Below are 18,987 nucleotides of genomic sequence, written 5' to 3' on the forward strand. Positions count from 1 at the left end.
TTTTTGAGAGGTTAGAAGGAGTTTCCAATTCAGTCAAAACCGTACTAGAGTTTCTCATTCCGGAAACCCACCTTTGAACCTAGCAGATATAAAAGTGGAACTGCCTTCAAACTAGTGTTATTTGTTTTAGTGGATGTGCAAAACATGCCTTATGTGTTTTAGACATTTGAGCTTGCCGTTTTAGTAGTTAGGCTTATGTCAAAAACCGAGTGCGATCATGGTCAGATTCCTGCTACGTAATGATTACCGCAGTCTGGAAAGGCCTATAAATTCACAGTTACATTGACAGCCCCAAGTTATTTCAGATCTTTGATATGGGGCAAAGAATCCAAATGTTTGCTTTGTAAAATAAAGGATTAAGCGATTACAGAATTTAAAATGTATGGAATGAACATTTCGTCATTATGTTTTTTTTTAATAGTGAAGTTATCAGTAGACGTGTCACAGCTTAGTTTATCTCAGTATGACTCCTGAAGTCTGCCCCTGGTGGAGAATGGTGTGGGGGGACGCGGTGCAAGAGTAAAAGGTGGTGGGTTTGGGTTCATGGATTGGCGTGAGTTGGCACAATTTTAGCATGGAGGCTGTAGAGCCGCGGCGATGAGGGAAGGGTCATGGGTTATGATTGATTTGCACTAAGTTGGCAAAGGGGATATAAAGGGCCGTGAGGGTTGGGAGAGGGGCACAAATTAGCACGGTGTGTGTGAGTCATGAGGTGACATTGTATGTGCGTGGGGAATGAGATGATATTGGGATGAGGGCTTTTTGATGTATTATTCTGTTTACTGTGGGCTAGGCCTTTCACACCTTGTGGATACTTCTGCAGGCAGTGCGGCTGATTGCCTACTTTTCCGCTGGGACTGAACATTTGAGCCTTGGTTTCCGAGATGAATTTTATGGCTCTGTAACCTCTCGATATCCAATGTGATGTTTCAACATGCCTTATGTCCCTCACCACCAATTATTCAGTAGGCTCTGTTCTGGCTATATTCCAGTACATAATGATGTCAGCTGGCTTGAAATTACTAATAATACTACAGATGATGCAAATATTGAACCAATCAGTCAGACCCACAATTGAATTGTGTTGTTGACGTCTGAAAGTCAGCAAAAGTGATTTCTGTATAAAACTGCTGAAAATGTTTTAACTAGCAGTCCAATGCTTGAAATAAGTTGAAGGCAATTCAAACAGATAAACTAATGTAGACAATCGCTTATATCCTTCCTCATTCACATCTTGAAGCAAATATTTGCAGACTTCATTTAAATACATACAAATAGACAAAATGTATTTAAAACCAGATCTTTCCAGTTGAGATTGATGCTTCTGATTATGCATGATTGAGTTAAATTATGTCTTGGATGGTGTCAAACAAAGTTGACCATTTATTAATCAGAAACTACGTTTGAGACACATTGCCAAATAGGAGCTGAACTGAAATTACATTTCCATTAATCTCTGCAGTGCCAAGGTCAATAGAACAGGCAACGTGGGAATGGAGAACCAAACCTGAAAGTCAGACCTTCGATGAATTGAATCACATTCTTCAGGAAAGCAAGAAATTAGGCAAGGCCCTAGAAAGCCTGTCTCAGAGTGAGTATTATTTATTATGGTCAGTGTTGTGACAGGAAGTCAGGATTAACCTTTTTAATGTGGGATCAGAATTGTTGAGGTGAACCTTTCCCAGTTCCGATCTTCCGCCAATGTTTGAACCTTGGGATGAGAAACTTGCTGGCGAATGGTGAGAGACCTCTGTGCAGGTGTTCACATGGCATTATGACTTATTAGAGTCATAGAGTCCTACATAAGGAGACAGGCTCTTTGGCCCAAGCTGCTCCAGGCTGACTAAACATCCATTTCCTTGCACTTGGCCCATATCCTTCTAAGTTAAAACAAGCACTGCAGATGCTGGAAACCAGAGTCTAGATTAGAGTGGTGCTGGAAAAGCACAGCAGGTCAGGCAGCATCCGAGGAGCAGGAAAATCGACGTTTCGGGCAAAGGCCCTTCATCAGGAATAGAGGCAGGGAGCCTGCAGAGTGGAGAGATAAATGAGAGGGGGGGTGGGGGGTGGGGAGAAAGTAGCAAAGAGTACAATAGGTGGATGGAGGTGGGGATGAAGGTCGGTGGAGTGGATAGGTGGAAAAGAAGATAGGCAGGTAAGACAGGATGTGGGGACAGTACTGAGCTGAAAGGTTGGAGCTGGGGTGAGGTGGGGAAAGGGGAAATGAGGAAACTGGTGAAATCCACATTGATGCCCTAGGGTTGAAGTGTTCCGAGGCAGAAGATGAGGCGTTCTTCCTCCAGGCGTCTGGTGGTGAGGGAGCGGCGGTGAAGGAGGCCCAGGACCTCCATGTCCTCGCAGAGTGGAAGGGGGAGTTGAAATGTTGGGCCACGGGGCGGTTTGGTTGATTGGTGCGGGTGTCCCAGAGATGTTCCCTAAAGCGCTCTGCTAGGAGACATCCAGAATCCCCAACGTAGAGGAGACCGCATCGGGAGCAACGGATACAATAAATGATATTAGTGGATGTGCAGGTAAAACTTTGATGGATGTGGAAGGCCCCTTTAGGGCCTTGGATGGAGGTGAGAGAGGAGGTGTGGGTGCAGGTTTTGCAATTCCTGCGGTGGCAGGGGAGGGTGCCAGGTTGGGAGGGTGGGTTGCTGGGGGGCGTGGACCTGATCAAGTAGTCACGGAGGGAATGGTCTTTGCGGAAGGCAGAAAGGGGTGGGGAGAGAAATATATCCCTGGTGGTGGGGTCCGTTTGAAGGTGGCGGAAATGTCGGCGGATGATGTGGTTTATACGAAGGTTGGTAGGGTGGAAGGTGAGGACGGGGTGGGGTTCTATCCTTGTTACGGTTGGAGGGGTGGGGTCTGAGGGCGGAAGGTGGGATGTGGACGAGATGCGTTGGAGGGTATCTTCAACCACGTGGGAAGGGAAATTGTGGTCTCTAAAGAAGGAGGCCATCTGGTGTGTTCTATGGTGGAACTGGTCCTCCTGGGAGCAGATCCTTCTAAACCTTTCCTATCTGTGTATTTGTCCAAATGCCTTTTAAATGTTGTTAATGTACCTGCCTCAACCCACTGGTAGCTCATTCCATATGTGTACCACCCTCTGTGTAAAAAAACCAACTTGACTCTCATGTTCCCTTTTATTCTTTCCCCTCTAACATTAAACTGATGGCCTCTCTTCCCTGATTCCCCAACTCTGTGAAAAAGACCGAGTACATTCACCCTAACTATGCCTCTTATGATCTCTTATACACTTCTATAAGATCCCCCCTCAGTCTCCTATGCTCTAATATAAAAAGTCCTAGCTTGCCCAACCTCTCCCTATAACTCAGACCATTGAGACCTGGCAACCCTTGTAAATTTCTTTTGCACCCTTTCTAGTTTAATAACATCCTTCCCGAAGTAAGATGACCAAAACTGAACACAACACTCCAAGTGCGGCCTCACCAACATCATATACGACTGCAACATAACTTCCCAACTTGCCTCCTTGATGTGCTAATCTGCCAAATGGCAGTGGGAAACCAGACAGCAACAATTCCTGCCATCACAGTCCGAGTGGATACCTGGCTGCTTGCTCCTATGAGCCTCCATCTTGGCCAGCGGTCTGCGACACCTCAGGGCATGCTTCACTGTCCTAAGTCCCTATTAACAGAGGTTGGTGTTGTACATGCACTGAGCCTCACCATGGCACCAACTCACTGGAATACAGTTCCCCACAAAACTGCTGCAGTTTGGATGAGACCAACACCTTGCTATTGAATGCTGTTACCAGCCACTTTGACTGACACCCATCTCATGTTTTGGAGCGGAGCACATCTCTTAGATAGAACAGGAGTAGGACCTACTGAGCTCCTCAGATCTATCCCAGTATGAAAAGAGATCATAACTGCTCTTTGCCTAACTCCACATACCTGCCTTTGTCTCCTATCTCTTCATATCTTTATCTCTTAAACTCAATTTAGAATTATTATTTGAAGTAGATTCAGTTGCTCTTTTGTGGAGAGAATTTCTCAAATTTTACTGCTGTTTGTGTTTCGAAATGTTTCTTAATTTCACTCCTGAAAGGTCTGGTTCTAATTTTTAGACTATATCATCTGGCCCCACTCTCCTGAACCTGTGAAAGTGGTTTCTCTTTATTTATTTCTAGCTGTTCTCCTTGAAACAATCCATCAAATCATTTTTTAACTATCTACAGTGCAAAAGAATGTCCTCAGACCTGAAATCCAGGTATTATTGTTGCAAATCCATGCACTACTCCCTCTAATGACATAATGTCCTTCCAAAGATGGACTGACCAGAGTTAGTTCTACCCCTTATATTTCAATTCTCAGTCGGCATCCCATTATCTTTTTTCAATATTTTTTGTTCTTGTTCCTGGTGCTTTACTTGATACAAAATCCTCTTTTGACCTCCACATTTCCTACAGAAAATACTCTTTCCTATCACTTTTTTAGTTCCAAAGTGAATGTCCACACATTTGCCTATGTTGTCATCCATTTGCCATAGCTTTGTCCATATCTCTTTGTAATAACACTTTCCCATCTACACTACATAGATTACAATCATTGTATTATTGGCAAATGTGGGTATATAGCTTTCTATCACATCATCAAAGTAGATATTAAATATAGATGAGATCCCAACAAGGATCATTGCAGCGGCTACTAATGACATCTTGCCAATTAGCCAATTATTCCTACTTTACCTCCTGCCACTAAGCCAAATTCAGAATCAGAAAGGACATGGTATTGACCCTTGACTTGGCAATAAATTCCAGCCTCACCTTTCTCATTTCCTGGATTTCCTTCTAGGCCAGATTTTCAAAGGATCTTGTAACTTCTGAGTATGATTGTTTAACAGGTACCATCAAGTCATTCAAGGAGATAAAGCAATTTAGAATGTTGTAAATTTAAGCAGCATGTTCAGTGACTGGTCAACATACCTCAGTTGTAAATGTGGCCCTGAGTACCTATGCATGACTTACATTGAATAGGCTAGAATCATAGAGATGTACAGCATGGAAACAGACCCCTCGGTCCAACTCATCCAAGCTGACTGGATATCTTAAATTAATCTAGTCCTGTTTTCCCGCATTTGGCTGACATCTTTCTAAGTCCTTCCTATTCATATACCCGTCCAGTTGCCTTTTAAATGTAATTGTACCAACCTCCACGACGTCCTCTGGCAGGTCATTCCAGGCACGATAACAGGTCAAATGTTTGCAGAGTGAGAAATGTCTTGCTTACATCCAGGGTAGTCTCAATAATAACAACACAACAAATTCTTTCTTTTCACCTGGCACTCCTATACTCCACAAATACATTTCCACGATAGAGCACTTTTCTGTGTATGTTTCTATTTATGCCAATGTCCCATAAACTATACTCTAGCTTTTTCCTAAAAGCCAAATCAACATTATATTAATTAGATTTGCAGCGTGTTTATATTACCGTTGCTTCTAATCTCTCATTTAACTCGAGAGAGAATTTTCTGTTTGTGCCCTCCAGTTCTGCATTTACAGTTTTAATAACCTGCTTCCACCTGGGACACAAGCAGATTGTCTCTCCCACTAAGCAGCTGGTGCACTATGCAGTCACTTGGGTTTTTATTAGTAAGTCATGATTTAGAGAGCCTGTTAAACTGCATGCTACTCTGGCAAATGCTATGAGCCTGAGCATTCTCAGCGAGTTCTTTAATTTAAAAATAGTTTTGAACTTGTTTCTGACGTGTGTCCTGTACAATGACAAGATACCTTCAACAATTCCTTCATAAAGACAGCTGTCATGCACATCAGTGCAAGGCAAGAATCTCCCTTGGTTTACTATTGTCACGAAAATCAATATTACCAACATCTGGGCAAAATATTGACAACTGAGGCTGCAATTCATACCTGGCCAATAGGCTGTTCCTTTCATATCTCCTCGAAAGATCTGTGCCCATGTGTAACTGATGAAAGCTTTTGTAGCTTGTAACATCATGTTGAGTCTGGTATGAGGGCATGCTTGCCTTGGAAGATGACTCCCCAGGATCAGGTTCTCATGGACATTCTGAATGAAGTCTGGCCATCTTCCCAGAATCAATTTCCATCGCTTCTACATTGTAGAGTCTTTAACTGTGTTCTCCTGTAGTTGCTGATATCTCTGTTGTGCAAATCTAATCAGGTCAATGTATAGAACCATCTTTAAGTTCAATGTCAATCATATCAACCCCCAGGTCTATGATCACATCTGTGGTCTTCAGCAGATTAGGCGAACTGCTCAACCTGTTGAATATAACCATCAAATTACCAGGTTTGCACGAAACCTTGCAGTCAGAGCCCTGCAACTTTACTAATTGCAACTTCAATGGTCCACTGGTTATTTCTAGTGAAAGAGGATCATGAGAGAGGGAACAGTAGGGAAACACATGTAGCTAAAGGCTGTTATGTGCCCTGGACCTAGAGTCATGGAGATGTACAGCACGGAAACAGATCCTTTGGTCCAACTAGATATCCTAACCTAATCTAGTCCCATTTGCCAGCATTTGGCCCATGTCCCTCCAAACCCTCCCTATTCATATACCCATCCAGATGCCTTTTAAATGCTGTAATTTTACCAGCCTACACCACTTCCTCTGGCATACACACACCATCCTCTGCATGAAAACATTACCCTTTAGGTCCCTTTTGAATCTTTCCCTTCTCACCTTAAACCTATGTCCTCTAGTTTTGGATTCCCCCACCCCAGGGAAAAGAACTTGGCTAGTCACTCTATCCATGTCCCTCATGATTTTATAAATCTCTATAAAGTCACCCCTCATCCTCCAACCCCTACAGCTCCAGCCTATTCAGCTTTTCCCTGTAGCTCAAACCCTCCAACCCTTGTAACATCCTCATAAATCTGTTCCGAACCCTTTCACGTATCACAACATCCTGTCTATAGGAGGGAGACCAATCTTTTACAGAGCATTCCAAAAGTGGCCTAACCAATGTCCTGTACAGCCGCAACATGACCTCCCAACTCCTGTACTCAATACACTGACCAATAAAGGAAAGCATACCAAAGGCTTTCTTCACTATCCTATGGATGCATCCGGGAAAGTAAGTGAAGTGGTAGTGTGCTCACTGATAGTCATCTTTGAAGATTCCTTAGATTTCAGAAAAGTCTGAGAGGATTGTACAATTAGCAGTGCACATTAGCAGTGTTAAACCCTTGTTCATACAACGTTTATCCTGTTTATCTTTACTTTGAAAATGACTTAGAATAGACAACTTAGCAATTATTACCAACCAATGAACTATCATTTTTTTTATTGAAGCTGAGCTTCAAATTACTCTGTTAAAAAGAGCGCACACACTGTGTGCCAAAACAAAAAGCACCTCTTCCCCTCTGCACTAAATTCCCACACTGTTGCAAAATCACAGAAATATACATTAACTCAGATTGTGTCTCTCTCTGGATGTGATCTCTCCTTACCGATCATGCAAAGTCCCAGCAGATTAACGTAACATCTGTAAAGGGAAAGAAGCAAAAGCAGGTAACATATTGACCAGTTAGCTGAACATCTGTTAATGGGCAAATGTTGGAAAGTCTGTTATGAAGGACATAAAAGCAGAGCAGTTGGAAATACATATATGATCAAGCAGAATCAGAATGGTTTCCTGAAGGGGGAAAAAAAGCTTGACAAATTTATTTAAGTCTTTGAAGAGGAAATGAATAGGATAGATGAAGGGACATGGTAGATATAATATATTTGGATTTCCAGAAGGTATTTGTTAAGATACCACATCATAAGCTGCTTAAGAAGATAAGAGCCAACGGTATTGAAGGCCATATCATATCATGAATAGAAGATTACTAACTGGAGATTTGGGATTAAGGGGGCATTTTCAGGATGGCAACCTATAACTGGTGATATACCGTGGGGATCAGTGCTGGGGCCGCAATTATTTGCAGTGTGGATTAATGACTTGGATAAGGGAAATTCATGTACTGTAGACAAGTTTACACTTGGACACAAAAATAAGTAGGAAGTCAAATAGTGTGGCGGACACAGAGAGTCTGCAGAGTGGCATAGGTGGGTTAAGTTAGTGCACAGAATCTTGGCACATTTGATTTAATATTATCACATATACTGAGATACAGTAAAAAGTATTGTTTTGCAAGTTATCCAGGCACATCATACCATACATAAGTACATCAGGTTAATAGAACAGAGTGCAGAATATGGTGTTATAGCTGAAGAGAAGATGCAGAGAGAGAAATCAACTTTAATATTTGAGAGATCCATTCAAAAGTCTGATAACAATGGTGAAGAAACTGTTCTCAAAATGGTATGTGTTTTCAAAATAAGGTAGAAGAACATGAGGATATGCACTTTACCAGGAAGAACAAGGAGCTGACTATTACTTCAATGGGGAAAGACTGCAGAAAGCTGTAACACTGAAGGATTTGTGGACCTTGTGCAAATATAAAAACAGGTAGTAAACAAATTCAGCAGGTCATAGGGAAGGCCAGTGGATTTTATTTCAAGGAGAATAGAGTATGAAAGTGCGAGATCTTTCTATAACTGTACAAGGCACTAATTAGACTTTACCTAGAATACTGTGAACAGTGTCAGTTCGTATCTAAGGAATGATATACTGGAATCGCGGTAAAGCACAGAGGAGGAGAAAGTGAGGACTGCCAATGCTAGAGATCAGAGTTGAGAGTGTGGCGCTGGAAAAGCACAGCAGGTCAGGCAGCATCTGAGGAGCAGGAGAGTCGATGTTTTGAGCATAAGCTCTTCATCAGGAATGAGGCTTGTGGGCCAGGGCTGAGAGATAAATGGGAGGGGGGTGGGATTCAGGGGAAGGTAGCTGGGAAAGTGATAGGTGGATGAAGGTGAGGGAGACAAGGATATGTCAGAGGGGGGGAGTGATGGACAGGTCCGGAGGGCTGTGCTGAGTTGGAGATATGGGACTGGGATAATGTGGGATAAGGGGAAATGAAGAAGCTGTTGAAATCCACATTTATCCCATGTAGTTGTGGGGTCCCAAGGTGGAATATGTCCTCGGCAGAGTGGGAGGAGAAGTTGAAATGTTGGGCCACAGGGTGGTGTGGTTGATTGGTGCGGGTGTCCCGGAGATGTTCCCTAAAATGCTCTGCTCGGAGGCATCCAGTCTCCCCAATGTAGAGGAGACCGCATTGGGAGCAACGGATACAATGAATTACATTGGTGGATGTGCAGGTGAAATGTGCAGATTTTGGAAGGAGTTGAGGAAGAACGTCTTCCCCGAAAGGACTGTGAATTTGTGGAATTCCCTGTCCAGTGAAGCAGTTGAGGCGATCTCATTGAATGTTTTTAAGGCAAAGATTGACAGATTTTTGAACAGTAAAGGAGTTAAGGATTACAGTGAGAGCTTGGGTAAGTGGAGCTGAGTCCACAAAACAATCAGCCATGATCTGATTGAATGACAGAGCAGGCTCGAGGGGCCAGATGGCCTACTCCTGCTCCTAGTTCTTATGTTCATGAGTTCACACACATACCATTTTGGTATTGTGACCTACATTGGCTCCCAGCCCATTAACACCTAAAATGTAACCTTGCCAGCGTTGTGTTTCAATTCAATTATGACCTCATTGCCACCTCTCCATTATTCTATTAGATCTTTCAGATATCTTAGTCCCAAAGATTGTAATTTCCTTTCTAACTTCTCCAGCAGGTGTTGGAGCATCCGTGTAGAGAAAGCAGAGTTAACGTTTTGTATCAGTGACCCTTCTTCAGAACTGGTAGTGGTTTGGAGATCATTCTATATGTGCAGGGTGAAGAGCGAGGGGAGAGGGTAAAGGAGGAAGCAAATTGGTGGAGAAGCAACCCAGAGGGACAGAAATGCAGATTGGCAGACAAAGGGATAGTTAGTGGTGAGCCAGGGAGAAAGAAAAACTGATGATAGTGACCTTAAATGGGCGAAAGTATGCTGAAAGTGAACCATGTCATGACAGGGCCATGAGTGAAGGGGTGGATCATGGACATTGAAGAAGGAATTCAGGCTCTAAAATTGTTGAACTTGACATTGAGTCCTGAAGGTTGCAGGGTTTCCAAGCGGAAAATGAGGTGCTGTTCTTCCAGCTTGCACTGAGCTTCACTGGAGCGCTGCAGCAAGCCTGGGACAGAGATGTTGGCCAGGGAGCAAGGTGGTGGGTTGAACTGGTATGCAACTGGAAGCTCAGGGTCATTTTAAAAAACAGAACGTAGGTGTTCTGCGAAGCGGTTGCCTAGTCTCCACTTTGTCTCCCCAGTGTAGGGAGACCACGTTGTGAGCAGCGAGTACAGTAGACTGGATTGAGTGAAGCTCAGATGAATTGCTGCTTCACCTAGAAGGTGTGTCTGGGGCCTTGGAGAGAGGAAGTAAACAGGCAGGTGCTACACCTTCTGCAGTTGCATGGAAAGTGCCGTGGGGCCGTGGGTTGTATTGGGAGTGAAGGAGGCGTGGATCAGGGTGTCCCAGAGGGAACGGTCCCTGTGAAAGGCTGACAAAGGAAGGGTCTGGTGGTGGCATCCTCCTGGAGGTGGTGCAAATGGTGGCTTCTGATCCGATGAATCCTTTCAGTAACCGATTCTAATTCCACTTTACCTGATGCAGAATGTTATGAAGAAATATAGAAAATAAGAGCACTTGCTTAAGTACAATGGGATGTAGATAATCAGGCCCTGAAGCCTTCAATACCATCGATTTCCCCATACCCTTTCCCTTCTGATACTGATTTCTTTTAATTCCTCCCTCCCACTGTATTCCCCAGTGTCTCTATTATGTTATTTGTGTCCTCCTTTGTGAACAAAGAACCAATCTATGTATTTAGTTGCCATATAGTCTTGGTCATCCTTTTCTTTATTCTTCTTTACAAATTCCTCTGTTTTTGACTGGAAGTAACCTGCATTTATCGACATCAGTCATTTTCAGTTCACGTATCTTTACAGTCAGTGTTTTTATGTTGGACACAGACTTCCTCTGTTCTCTGATAATGTTCCTTAGTGGTGCCTTGGGATATTTCAGAACGTTAAAGACACTGTATCACTGCAAGATGGCTCCGCCTCTGACTTCTCATTCAAAATGGTTTTGAGCTTGGCATTTTGAAAGGCCAAGGAAAACTGGATTGTGTTGTGCCTTGCATCTTGGGGATGGGCAGAAATGGTACAAACCAGTTTTTGAGTGGGAAGTGCAGACTCGGGGAAGATCCTGCCCCTCACAAGCCCCAACTCTGAAGAAGATGGTCAGATTTTAATTTTGCCAGGGATTATGTTCGCAGATTGTTGCAACACAGAAGAAAGTCATTTGACCCATACCGTCAGTGCTGACACTTAAAAGGAGAAGTTGAAGAATTGTCTCACTGTCCCTCTCCTTACATTCCTCCATGTGTTAATGGGAACTGGGAGCTTTGTTCACAGAAACATGGAAGCATCTGAGGCCAGCTGTGAGAAAGATCATTCAGGCTGACCTGGGCCACAATCCCTCTACCCTCATTCCCGAATGCCCTCCCCCATGTTCCCACACGTCTGCGCGCAAACACACACACACACACATTGATCTGTCCATGGCAATGTGTGTCCCATGCACGTCCACGGACTCTTATATTCTCCATAGCAACCTGTGCCCCACTCCAGATCCCCAATTGTCTCTCACAGCATCTATACAAAACTATACCCATGACCCTCATGGCTCTTAATGTCAGTTCCAGATAACCATGCCTCTGGCCCACAGTATTCCCCTTGTATTCCTCACATTTAGTCACCCAATATCTAGAATGGTATAATTCTAGAGCCTCAATGAAATTAAATAAATTCAAGTTTTGTGTGTCTGTTGCAGATTTTATTTTTTTAAATCTTATTCAGGAAAAACAAATTCACTACATTTAAATTCCTTCATGTATTTAATCCCTTATAAAGCAAACATTTTATTCAAGCAGCAAATACCATATAAATGCAAACATTTGTATTCATTGACTTACATGAAAGACTTTATAAACACTTGCGATTGTCAGTTAGACTATGAACTGATAGGCACCCGACTGTGACAATGATAAGTTTTAGAGACAGTCATTCAGTACACATCCAACAATCATGGTTTCCTGACTTCTGTCAATAGATGGTGGAATTTCAGACACTGCTTCTTGTTTCCTGCAAACGTTTTAAAATAAAGGACAGGAAATTTAAACGCTACCAAAATGATACCAAAGCTCTCGGAGTGATTTTGACAACTTTAGACTTTTCTCAACTGTCCATAACACAAGAATCTTGTTTTGGTTAACCTACTAATGAAATTGCATATGTTTGAAGGCAGCCTGTACACTGACCGGCTTTCTCAGTAACCATGCACTGCCCCGACCACCTTTCTCAGTAACCACACACTGCCTCGATCACCTTTATCAGTAACCACACACTGCCCTGACCACCTTTCTCAGTAACCACACTCTGTCTCGATTACCTTTCTTGGTAAACACACTGCCCCGACCACCTTTCTCAGTAAACACACACTGCTCCGATCACCTTTCTCAGTAACCACACACTGCCTCGATCATCTTTCTCAGTAACCACACACCGCCCCGATCACCTTTCTCAGTAATCGCACACTGCCTGGATCACCTTTCTCAGTAACCACACACTGCCCCGACCACCTTTCTCAGTAACCATACATTGCCCCGACCACTTTTCTTAGTAACTGCACACTGACCCGATCACTTTTCTCAGTAACCACACACCGCCCCGATCACCTTTCCCAGTAATCACACACAGCCCTGATCACCTTTCTCAGTAACCGCACACTGCCCCGACCACCTTTCTCAGTAACCACACACAGCCCCGATCACCTTTCTCAGTAACCACACACAGCTCCGATCACCTTTCTCAGTAACCACACACTGCCTCGATCACTTTTCTCAGTAACCACACACGGCCCCAACACCTTTCTCAGTAATCGCACACTGCCCCGATCACCTTTCTCAGTAACCACACACTGCCCCGACCACCTTTCTCAGTAACCACACATTGCCTCGATTACCTTTCTCAGTAACCACACACTGCCCTGACCACTTTTCTTAGTAACTGCACACTGACCCGATCACTTTTCTCAGTAACCACACACCGCCCCGATCACCTTTCCCAGTAATCACACACAGCCTTGATCACCTTTCTCAGTAACCGCACACTGCCCCGACCATCTTTCTCAGTAACCACACACAGCCCCGATCACCTTTCTCAGTAACCACATACAGCCCCGATCACCTTTCTCAGTAACCACACACTGCACACCGGCCACCTTTCTCAGTAACCAAACACTGCCCCGATCTCCTTTCTCAGTAACCACACACTGCCCTGACCACTTTTCTTAGTAATTGCACACTGACCCGATCACCTTTCTCAGTAACCACACACAGCCCCGATCACCTTTCTCAGTAACCACATACTGCCCCGATCACCTTTCTCAGTAACCACACACTGCCCCGATCACCTTTCTCAGTAACCACACACTGCCCTGACCACTTTTCTTAGTAACTGCACACTGACCTGATCACCTTTCTCAGTAACCACACACTGCTCCGATCACCTTTTTCAGTCACCACACACTGCCCCGATCACCTTTCTCAGTAACCACACACTGCTCCGATCACCTTTCTCAGTAACCACACACCGCCCCGATCACCTTTCTCAGTAACCATACACTGCTTCGATCACCTTTCTCAGTAACCACACACAGCACACCGATCAATTTTCTCAGTAACCACATTCTGCCCTGACCACCTTTATCAGTAACCACACACAGCCCCGATCACCTTTCTCAGTAACCACACACTGCTCCAATCACCTTTCTCAGTAACCACACACCGCCCCGATCACCATTCTCAGTAACCACACACTGCCCCGACCACCTTTATCAGTAACCACACACTTATCCAATCACCTTTCTCAGTAACCACACTCTGCCTGGATTACCTTTCTTAGTAAACACACACTGCCCCGATCACCTTTCTCAGTAAACACACCGCCCCGACCACCATTCTCAGTAACCACACACTGACCTGACCACCTTTTTCAGTAACCACACACTGCCTCGTTCCACTTTCTCAGTAACCACGCATGGCCTTGATCACCTTTCTCAGCAACCACACACCACTCTGATCACCTTTCACAATAACCACACACTGCCTCGATCACCTTTCTCAGTAACCGCACACCACCCCTATCACCTTTCTCAGTAACCGCACACCGCCCTGACCACCTTTCTCAGTAACTGCACACTGCCTCGATCAAATTTCTCAGTAACCACATTCGGCCCCGACCACCATTCTCAGTAACCACACACTGCCCCGATCACCTTTCTCAGTAACCACACACAGCCCAATCACCTTTCTCAGTAACCACACACTGTTCCGATCACCATTCTCAGTAACCACACACCACCCCGATCACCATTCTAAGTAATCACACACTGCACACCGATCACCTTTCTCAGTAACTGCACACTGCCCCGACCACCTTTCTCAGTAAGCACACACTGCCCCGACAACCTTTCTCAGTAACTACACACTGCCCCGATCACCTTTCTCAGTAACCACACACTTATCCAATCACCTTTCTCAGTAACCACACTCTGCCTGGATTACCTTTCTTAGTAAACACACACTGCCCCGATCACCTTTCTCAGTAAACACACCGCCCCGACCACCATTCTCAGTAACCACACACTGACCTGACCACCTTTTTCAGTAACCACACACTGCCTCGTTCCACTTTCTCAGTAACCACGCATGGCCTTGATCACCTTTCTCAGCAACCACACACCACTCTGATCACCTTTCACAATAACCACACACTGCCTCGATCACCTTTCTCAGTAACCGCACACCACCCCGATCACCTTTCTCAGTAACCACACACTTCCCCGACCACCTTTCTCCGTAACCACACACTGCTCCGATCACCTTTATCAGTAACCACACACTGTCCCGATCACATTTCTCAGTAACCACACACTGCCTCATTCACCTTTCTCAGTAACCACACACTGTTCAGGTCACCTTTCTCAGTAACCACACACTTCCCCGACCATCTTTCTCAGTAACCACACACTGCTCCAATCACCTTTCTCAATAACCACACACAGCTGCGATCACCTTTCTCAGTAACCACACACAGCCCCGATCACCTTTCTCAGTAACCACGTACTGCCCCGATCACCTTTCTCAGTAACCACACACTGCCCTGACCACTTTTCTTAGTAACTGCACACTGACCCGATCACCTTTCTCAGTAACCACACACCGCCCCGATCACCTTTCTCAGTAACCACACACTGCTCCAATCACCTTTTTCAGTCACCACACACTGCCCCGATCATCTTTCTCAGTAACCACACACTGCTCCGATCACCTTTCTCAGTAACCACACACCGCCCCGATCACCTTTCTCAGTAACCATACACTGCTTCGATCACCTTTCTCAGTAACCACACACAACCCCAATCACCTTTCTCAGTAACCACACACTGCTCCTATCACCTTTCTCAGTAACCACACACAGCACACCGATCACCTTTCTCAGTAACCACATTCTGCCCTGACCACCTTTATCAGTAACCACACACAGCCCCGATCAACTTTCTCAGTAAACACACACTGCTCCAATCACCTTTCTCAGTAACCACACACCGCCCCGATCACCTTTCTCAGTAACCACATTCTGCCCTGACCACCTTTATCAGTAACCACACACAGCCCCGATCAACTTTCTCAGTAACCACATACTGCTCCAAAAACCTTTCTCAGCAACCACACACCGCCCCGATCACCTTTCTCAATAACCACACACTGCCCCGACCCCCTTTATCAGTAACCACACACTTCTCCAATCACCTTTCTCAGTAACCACACTCTGTCTCGATTACCTTTCTTAGTAAACACACACTGCCCCGATCACCTTTCTCAGTAAACACACCGCCCCGATCACCTTTCACAGTAACCCCACACTGCCCTGACCACCTTTCTCAGTAACCACACACTGCCTCGTTCCACTTTCTCAGTAACCACGCACAGCCTCGATCACCTTTCTCAGTAACCGCACACCACCCCGATCACCTTTCTCAGTAACCGCACACCGCCCTGACCACCTTACTCAGTAACTGCACACTGCCACGATCAACTTTCTCAGTAACCACATTCGGCCCCGACCACCTTTCTCAGTAACCACACACTGCCCCGATCACCTTTCTCAGTAACCACACACAGCCCAATCAACTTTCTCAGTAACCACACACTGTCCCGATCACCTTTCTCAGTAACCACACACTGTCCCGATCACCATTCTCAGTAATCACACACAGCACACCGATCACCTTTCTCAGTTACTGCACACTGCCCCGACCACCTTTCTCAGTAACCACACACTCCCTCGTTCCACTTTCTCAGTAACCACGCACGGCCTCGATCACCTTTTCAGTAACCACATTCGGCCCCGACCACCTTTCTCAGTAAGCACACATTTCCCGATCACCTTTCTCAGTAACCACACACAGCCCAATCACCTTTCTCAGTAACCATACACTGCTTCGATCACCTTTCTCAGTAACCACACACAGCCCCAATCACCTTTCTCAGTAACCACACACTGCTCCGATCACCTTTCTAAGTAACCACCCACAGCCCAGGTCACATTTCTCAGTAACCACACAATGCCCCGATCATCTTTCTCTGTAACCAAACACTGCACACTGGCCACCTCTCTCAGTAACCACACACTGCCCCAATCACCTTTCTCAGTAACCACACACAGCACACCGATCACCTTTCTCAGTAACCACATTCTGCCCTGACAACCTTTCTCAGTAACCACACACAGCCCCGATCAACTTTCTCAGTAACCACACACTGCTCCAATCACCTTTCTCAGTAACCACACACCGCCCCGATCACCTTTCTCAGTAACCACATTCTGCCCTGACCACCTTTATCAGTAACCACACACTTCTCCAATCACCTTTATCAGTAACCACACTCTGCCTCGATTTCCTTTCTTAGTAAACACACACTGCCCCGATCACCTTTCTCAGTAAACACACCGCCCCGATCACCTTTCTCAGTAACCACACACTGCCCTGACCACCTTTCTCAGTAACTACACACTGCCTCGTTCCACTTTCTCAGTAACCGCACACAACCCCGATCACCTTTCTCAGTAACCGCACACCGCCCTGACCACCTTACTCAGTAACTGCACACTGCCTCGATCAACTTTCTCAGTAACCACATTCGGCCCCGACCACCTTTCTCAGTAACCACACACTGCCCCGATCACCTTTCTCAGTAACCACACACAGCCCAATCAACTTTCTCAGTAACCACACACTGTCCTGAACACCTTTCTCAGTAACCACACACTGTCCCGATCACCATTCTCAGTAATCACACACTGCACACCGATCACCTTTCTCAGTAACTGCACACTGCCCCGACCACCTTTCTCAGTAACCACACTCTGCCTCGTTCCACTTTCTCAGTAACCACGCACGGCCTCGATCACCTTTCTCAGCAACCACACACTGCTCTGATCAACTTTCACAGTAACCACACACTGCCTCGATCACCTTTCTCAGTAACCGCACACCACCCCGATCACCTTTCTCAGTAACCGCACACCGCCCTGACCACCTTTCTCAGTAACTGCACACTGCCTCAATCAACTTTCTCAGTAACCACATTCGGTCCCGACCACCTTTCTCAGTAACCACAGACTGCCCCGATCACCTTTCTCAGTAACCACACACTGTCCCGATCACCATTCTCAGTAACCACACACTGTCCCGATCACCATTCTCAGTAATCACACACTGCACAATGATCACCTTTCTCAGTAACTGCACACTGCCCCGACCACCTTTCTCAGTAAGCACACACTGCCCCGACCACCTTTCTCAGTAACTACACACTGCCCCGATCACCTTTCTCAGTAACCACACACTGCTCAGATCTCCTTTCTCAGTAACCACACACTTCCCCGACCACCTTTCTCCGTAACCACACACTGCTCCGATCACCTTTATCAGTAACCACACTCTGTCCCGATCACATTTCTCAGTAACCACACACTGCCTCATTCACCTTTCTCAGTAACCACACACTGCTCAGGTCACCTTTCTCAGTAACCACACACCACCCCGATCACCATTCTAAGTAATCACACACTGCACACCGATCACCTTTCTCAGTAACTGCACACTGCCCCGACCACCTTTCTCAGTAAGCACACACTGCCCCGACAACCTTTCTCAGTAACTACACACTGCCCCGATCACCTTTCTCAGTAACCACACACTTATCCAATCACCTTTCTCAGTAACCACACTCTGCCTGGATTACCTTTCTTAGTAAACACACACTGCCCCGATCACCTTTCTCAGTAAACACACCGCCCCGACCACCATTCTCAGTAACCACACACTGACCTGACCACCTTTTTCAGTAACCACACACTGCCTCGTTCCACTTTCTCAGTAACCACGCATGGCCTTGATCACCTTTCTCAGCAACCACACACCACTCTGATCACCTTTCACAATAACCACACACTGCCTCGATCACCTTTCTCAGTAACCGCACACCACCCCGATCACCTTTCTCAGTAACCACACACTTCCCCGACCACCTTTCTCCGTAACCACACACTGCTCCGATCACCTTTATCAGTAACCACACACTGTCCCGATCACATTTCTCAGTAACCACACACTGCCTCATTCACCTTTCTCAGTAACCACACACTGTTCAGGTCACCTTTCTCAGTAACCACACACTTCCCCGACCATCTTTCTCAGTAACCACACACTGCTCCAATCACCTTTCTCAATAACCACACACAGCTGCGATCACCTTTCTCAGTAACCACACACAGCCCCGATCACCTTTCTCAGTAACCACGTACTGCCCCGATCACCTTTCTCAGTAACCACACACTGCCCTGACCACTTTTCTT

General features: G+C 45.5%; 1 protein-coding gene across 1 annotated transcript in view; it reads left to right on the forward strand.

Moving 5' to 3' along the window:
- cunh8orf34 (chromosome unknown C8orf34 homolog) overlaps window positions 1-18,987 on the forward strand; it is a 398,588-nt gene that overhangs the window by 149,738 nt on the left and 229,863 nt on the right. Inside the window, exon 4 of the mRNA XM_043689235.2 lies at window positions 1,463-1,591. Within this exon, the coding sequence (XP_043545170.2) occupies window positions 1,463-1,591 (129 nt within the window). The remainder of the gene's footprint in view (window positions 1-1,462; window positions 1,592-18,987) is intronic.

This window comes from Chiloscyllium plagiosum, unplaced genomic scaffold (genome assembly GCF_037043375.1).
Source record: "Chiloscyllium plagiosum isolate Xiang-an unplaced genomic scaffold, Cpla_swu_hap1 HiC_scaffold_4, whole genome shotgun sequence".
Classification (NCBI taxonomy): domain Eukaryota; kingdom Metazoa; phylum Chordata; class Chondrichthyes; order Orectolobiformes; family Hemiscylliidae; genus Chiloscyllium; species Chiloscyllium plagiosum.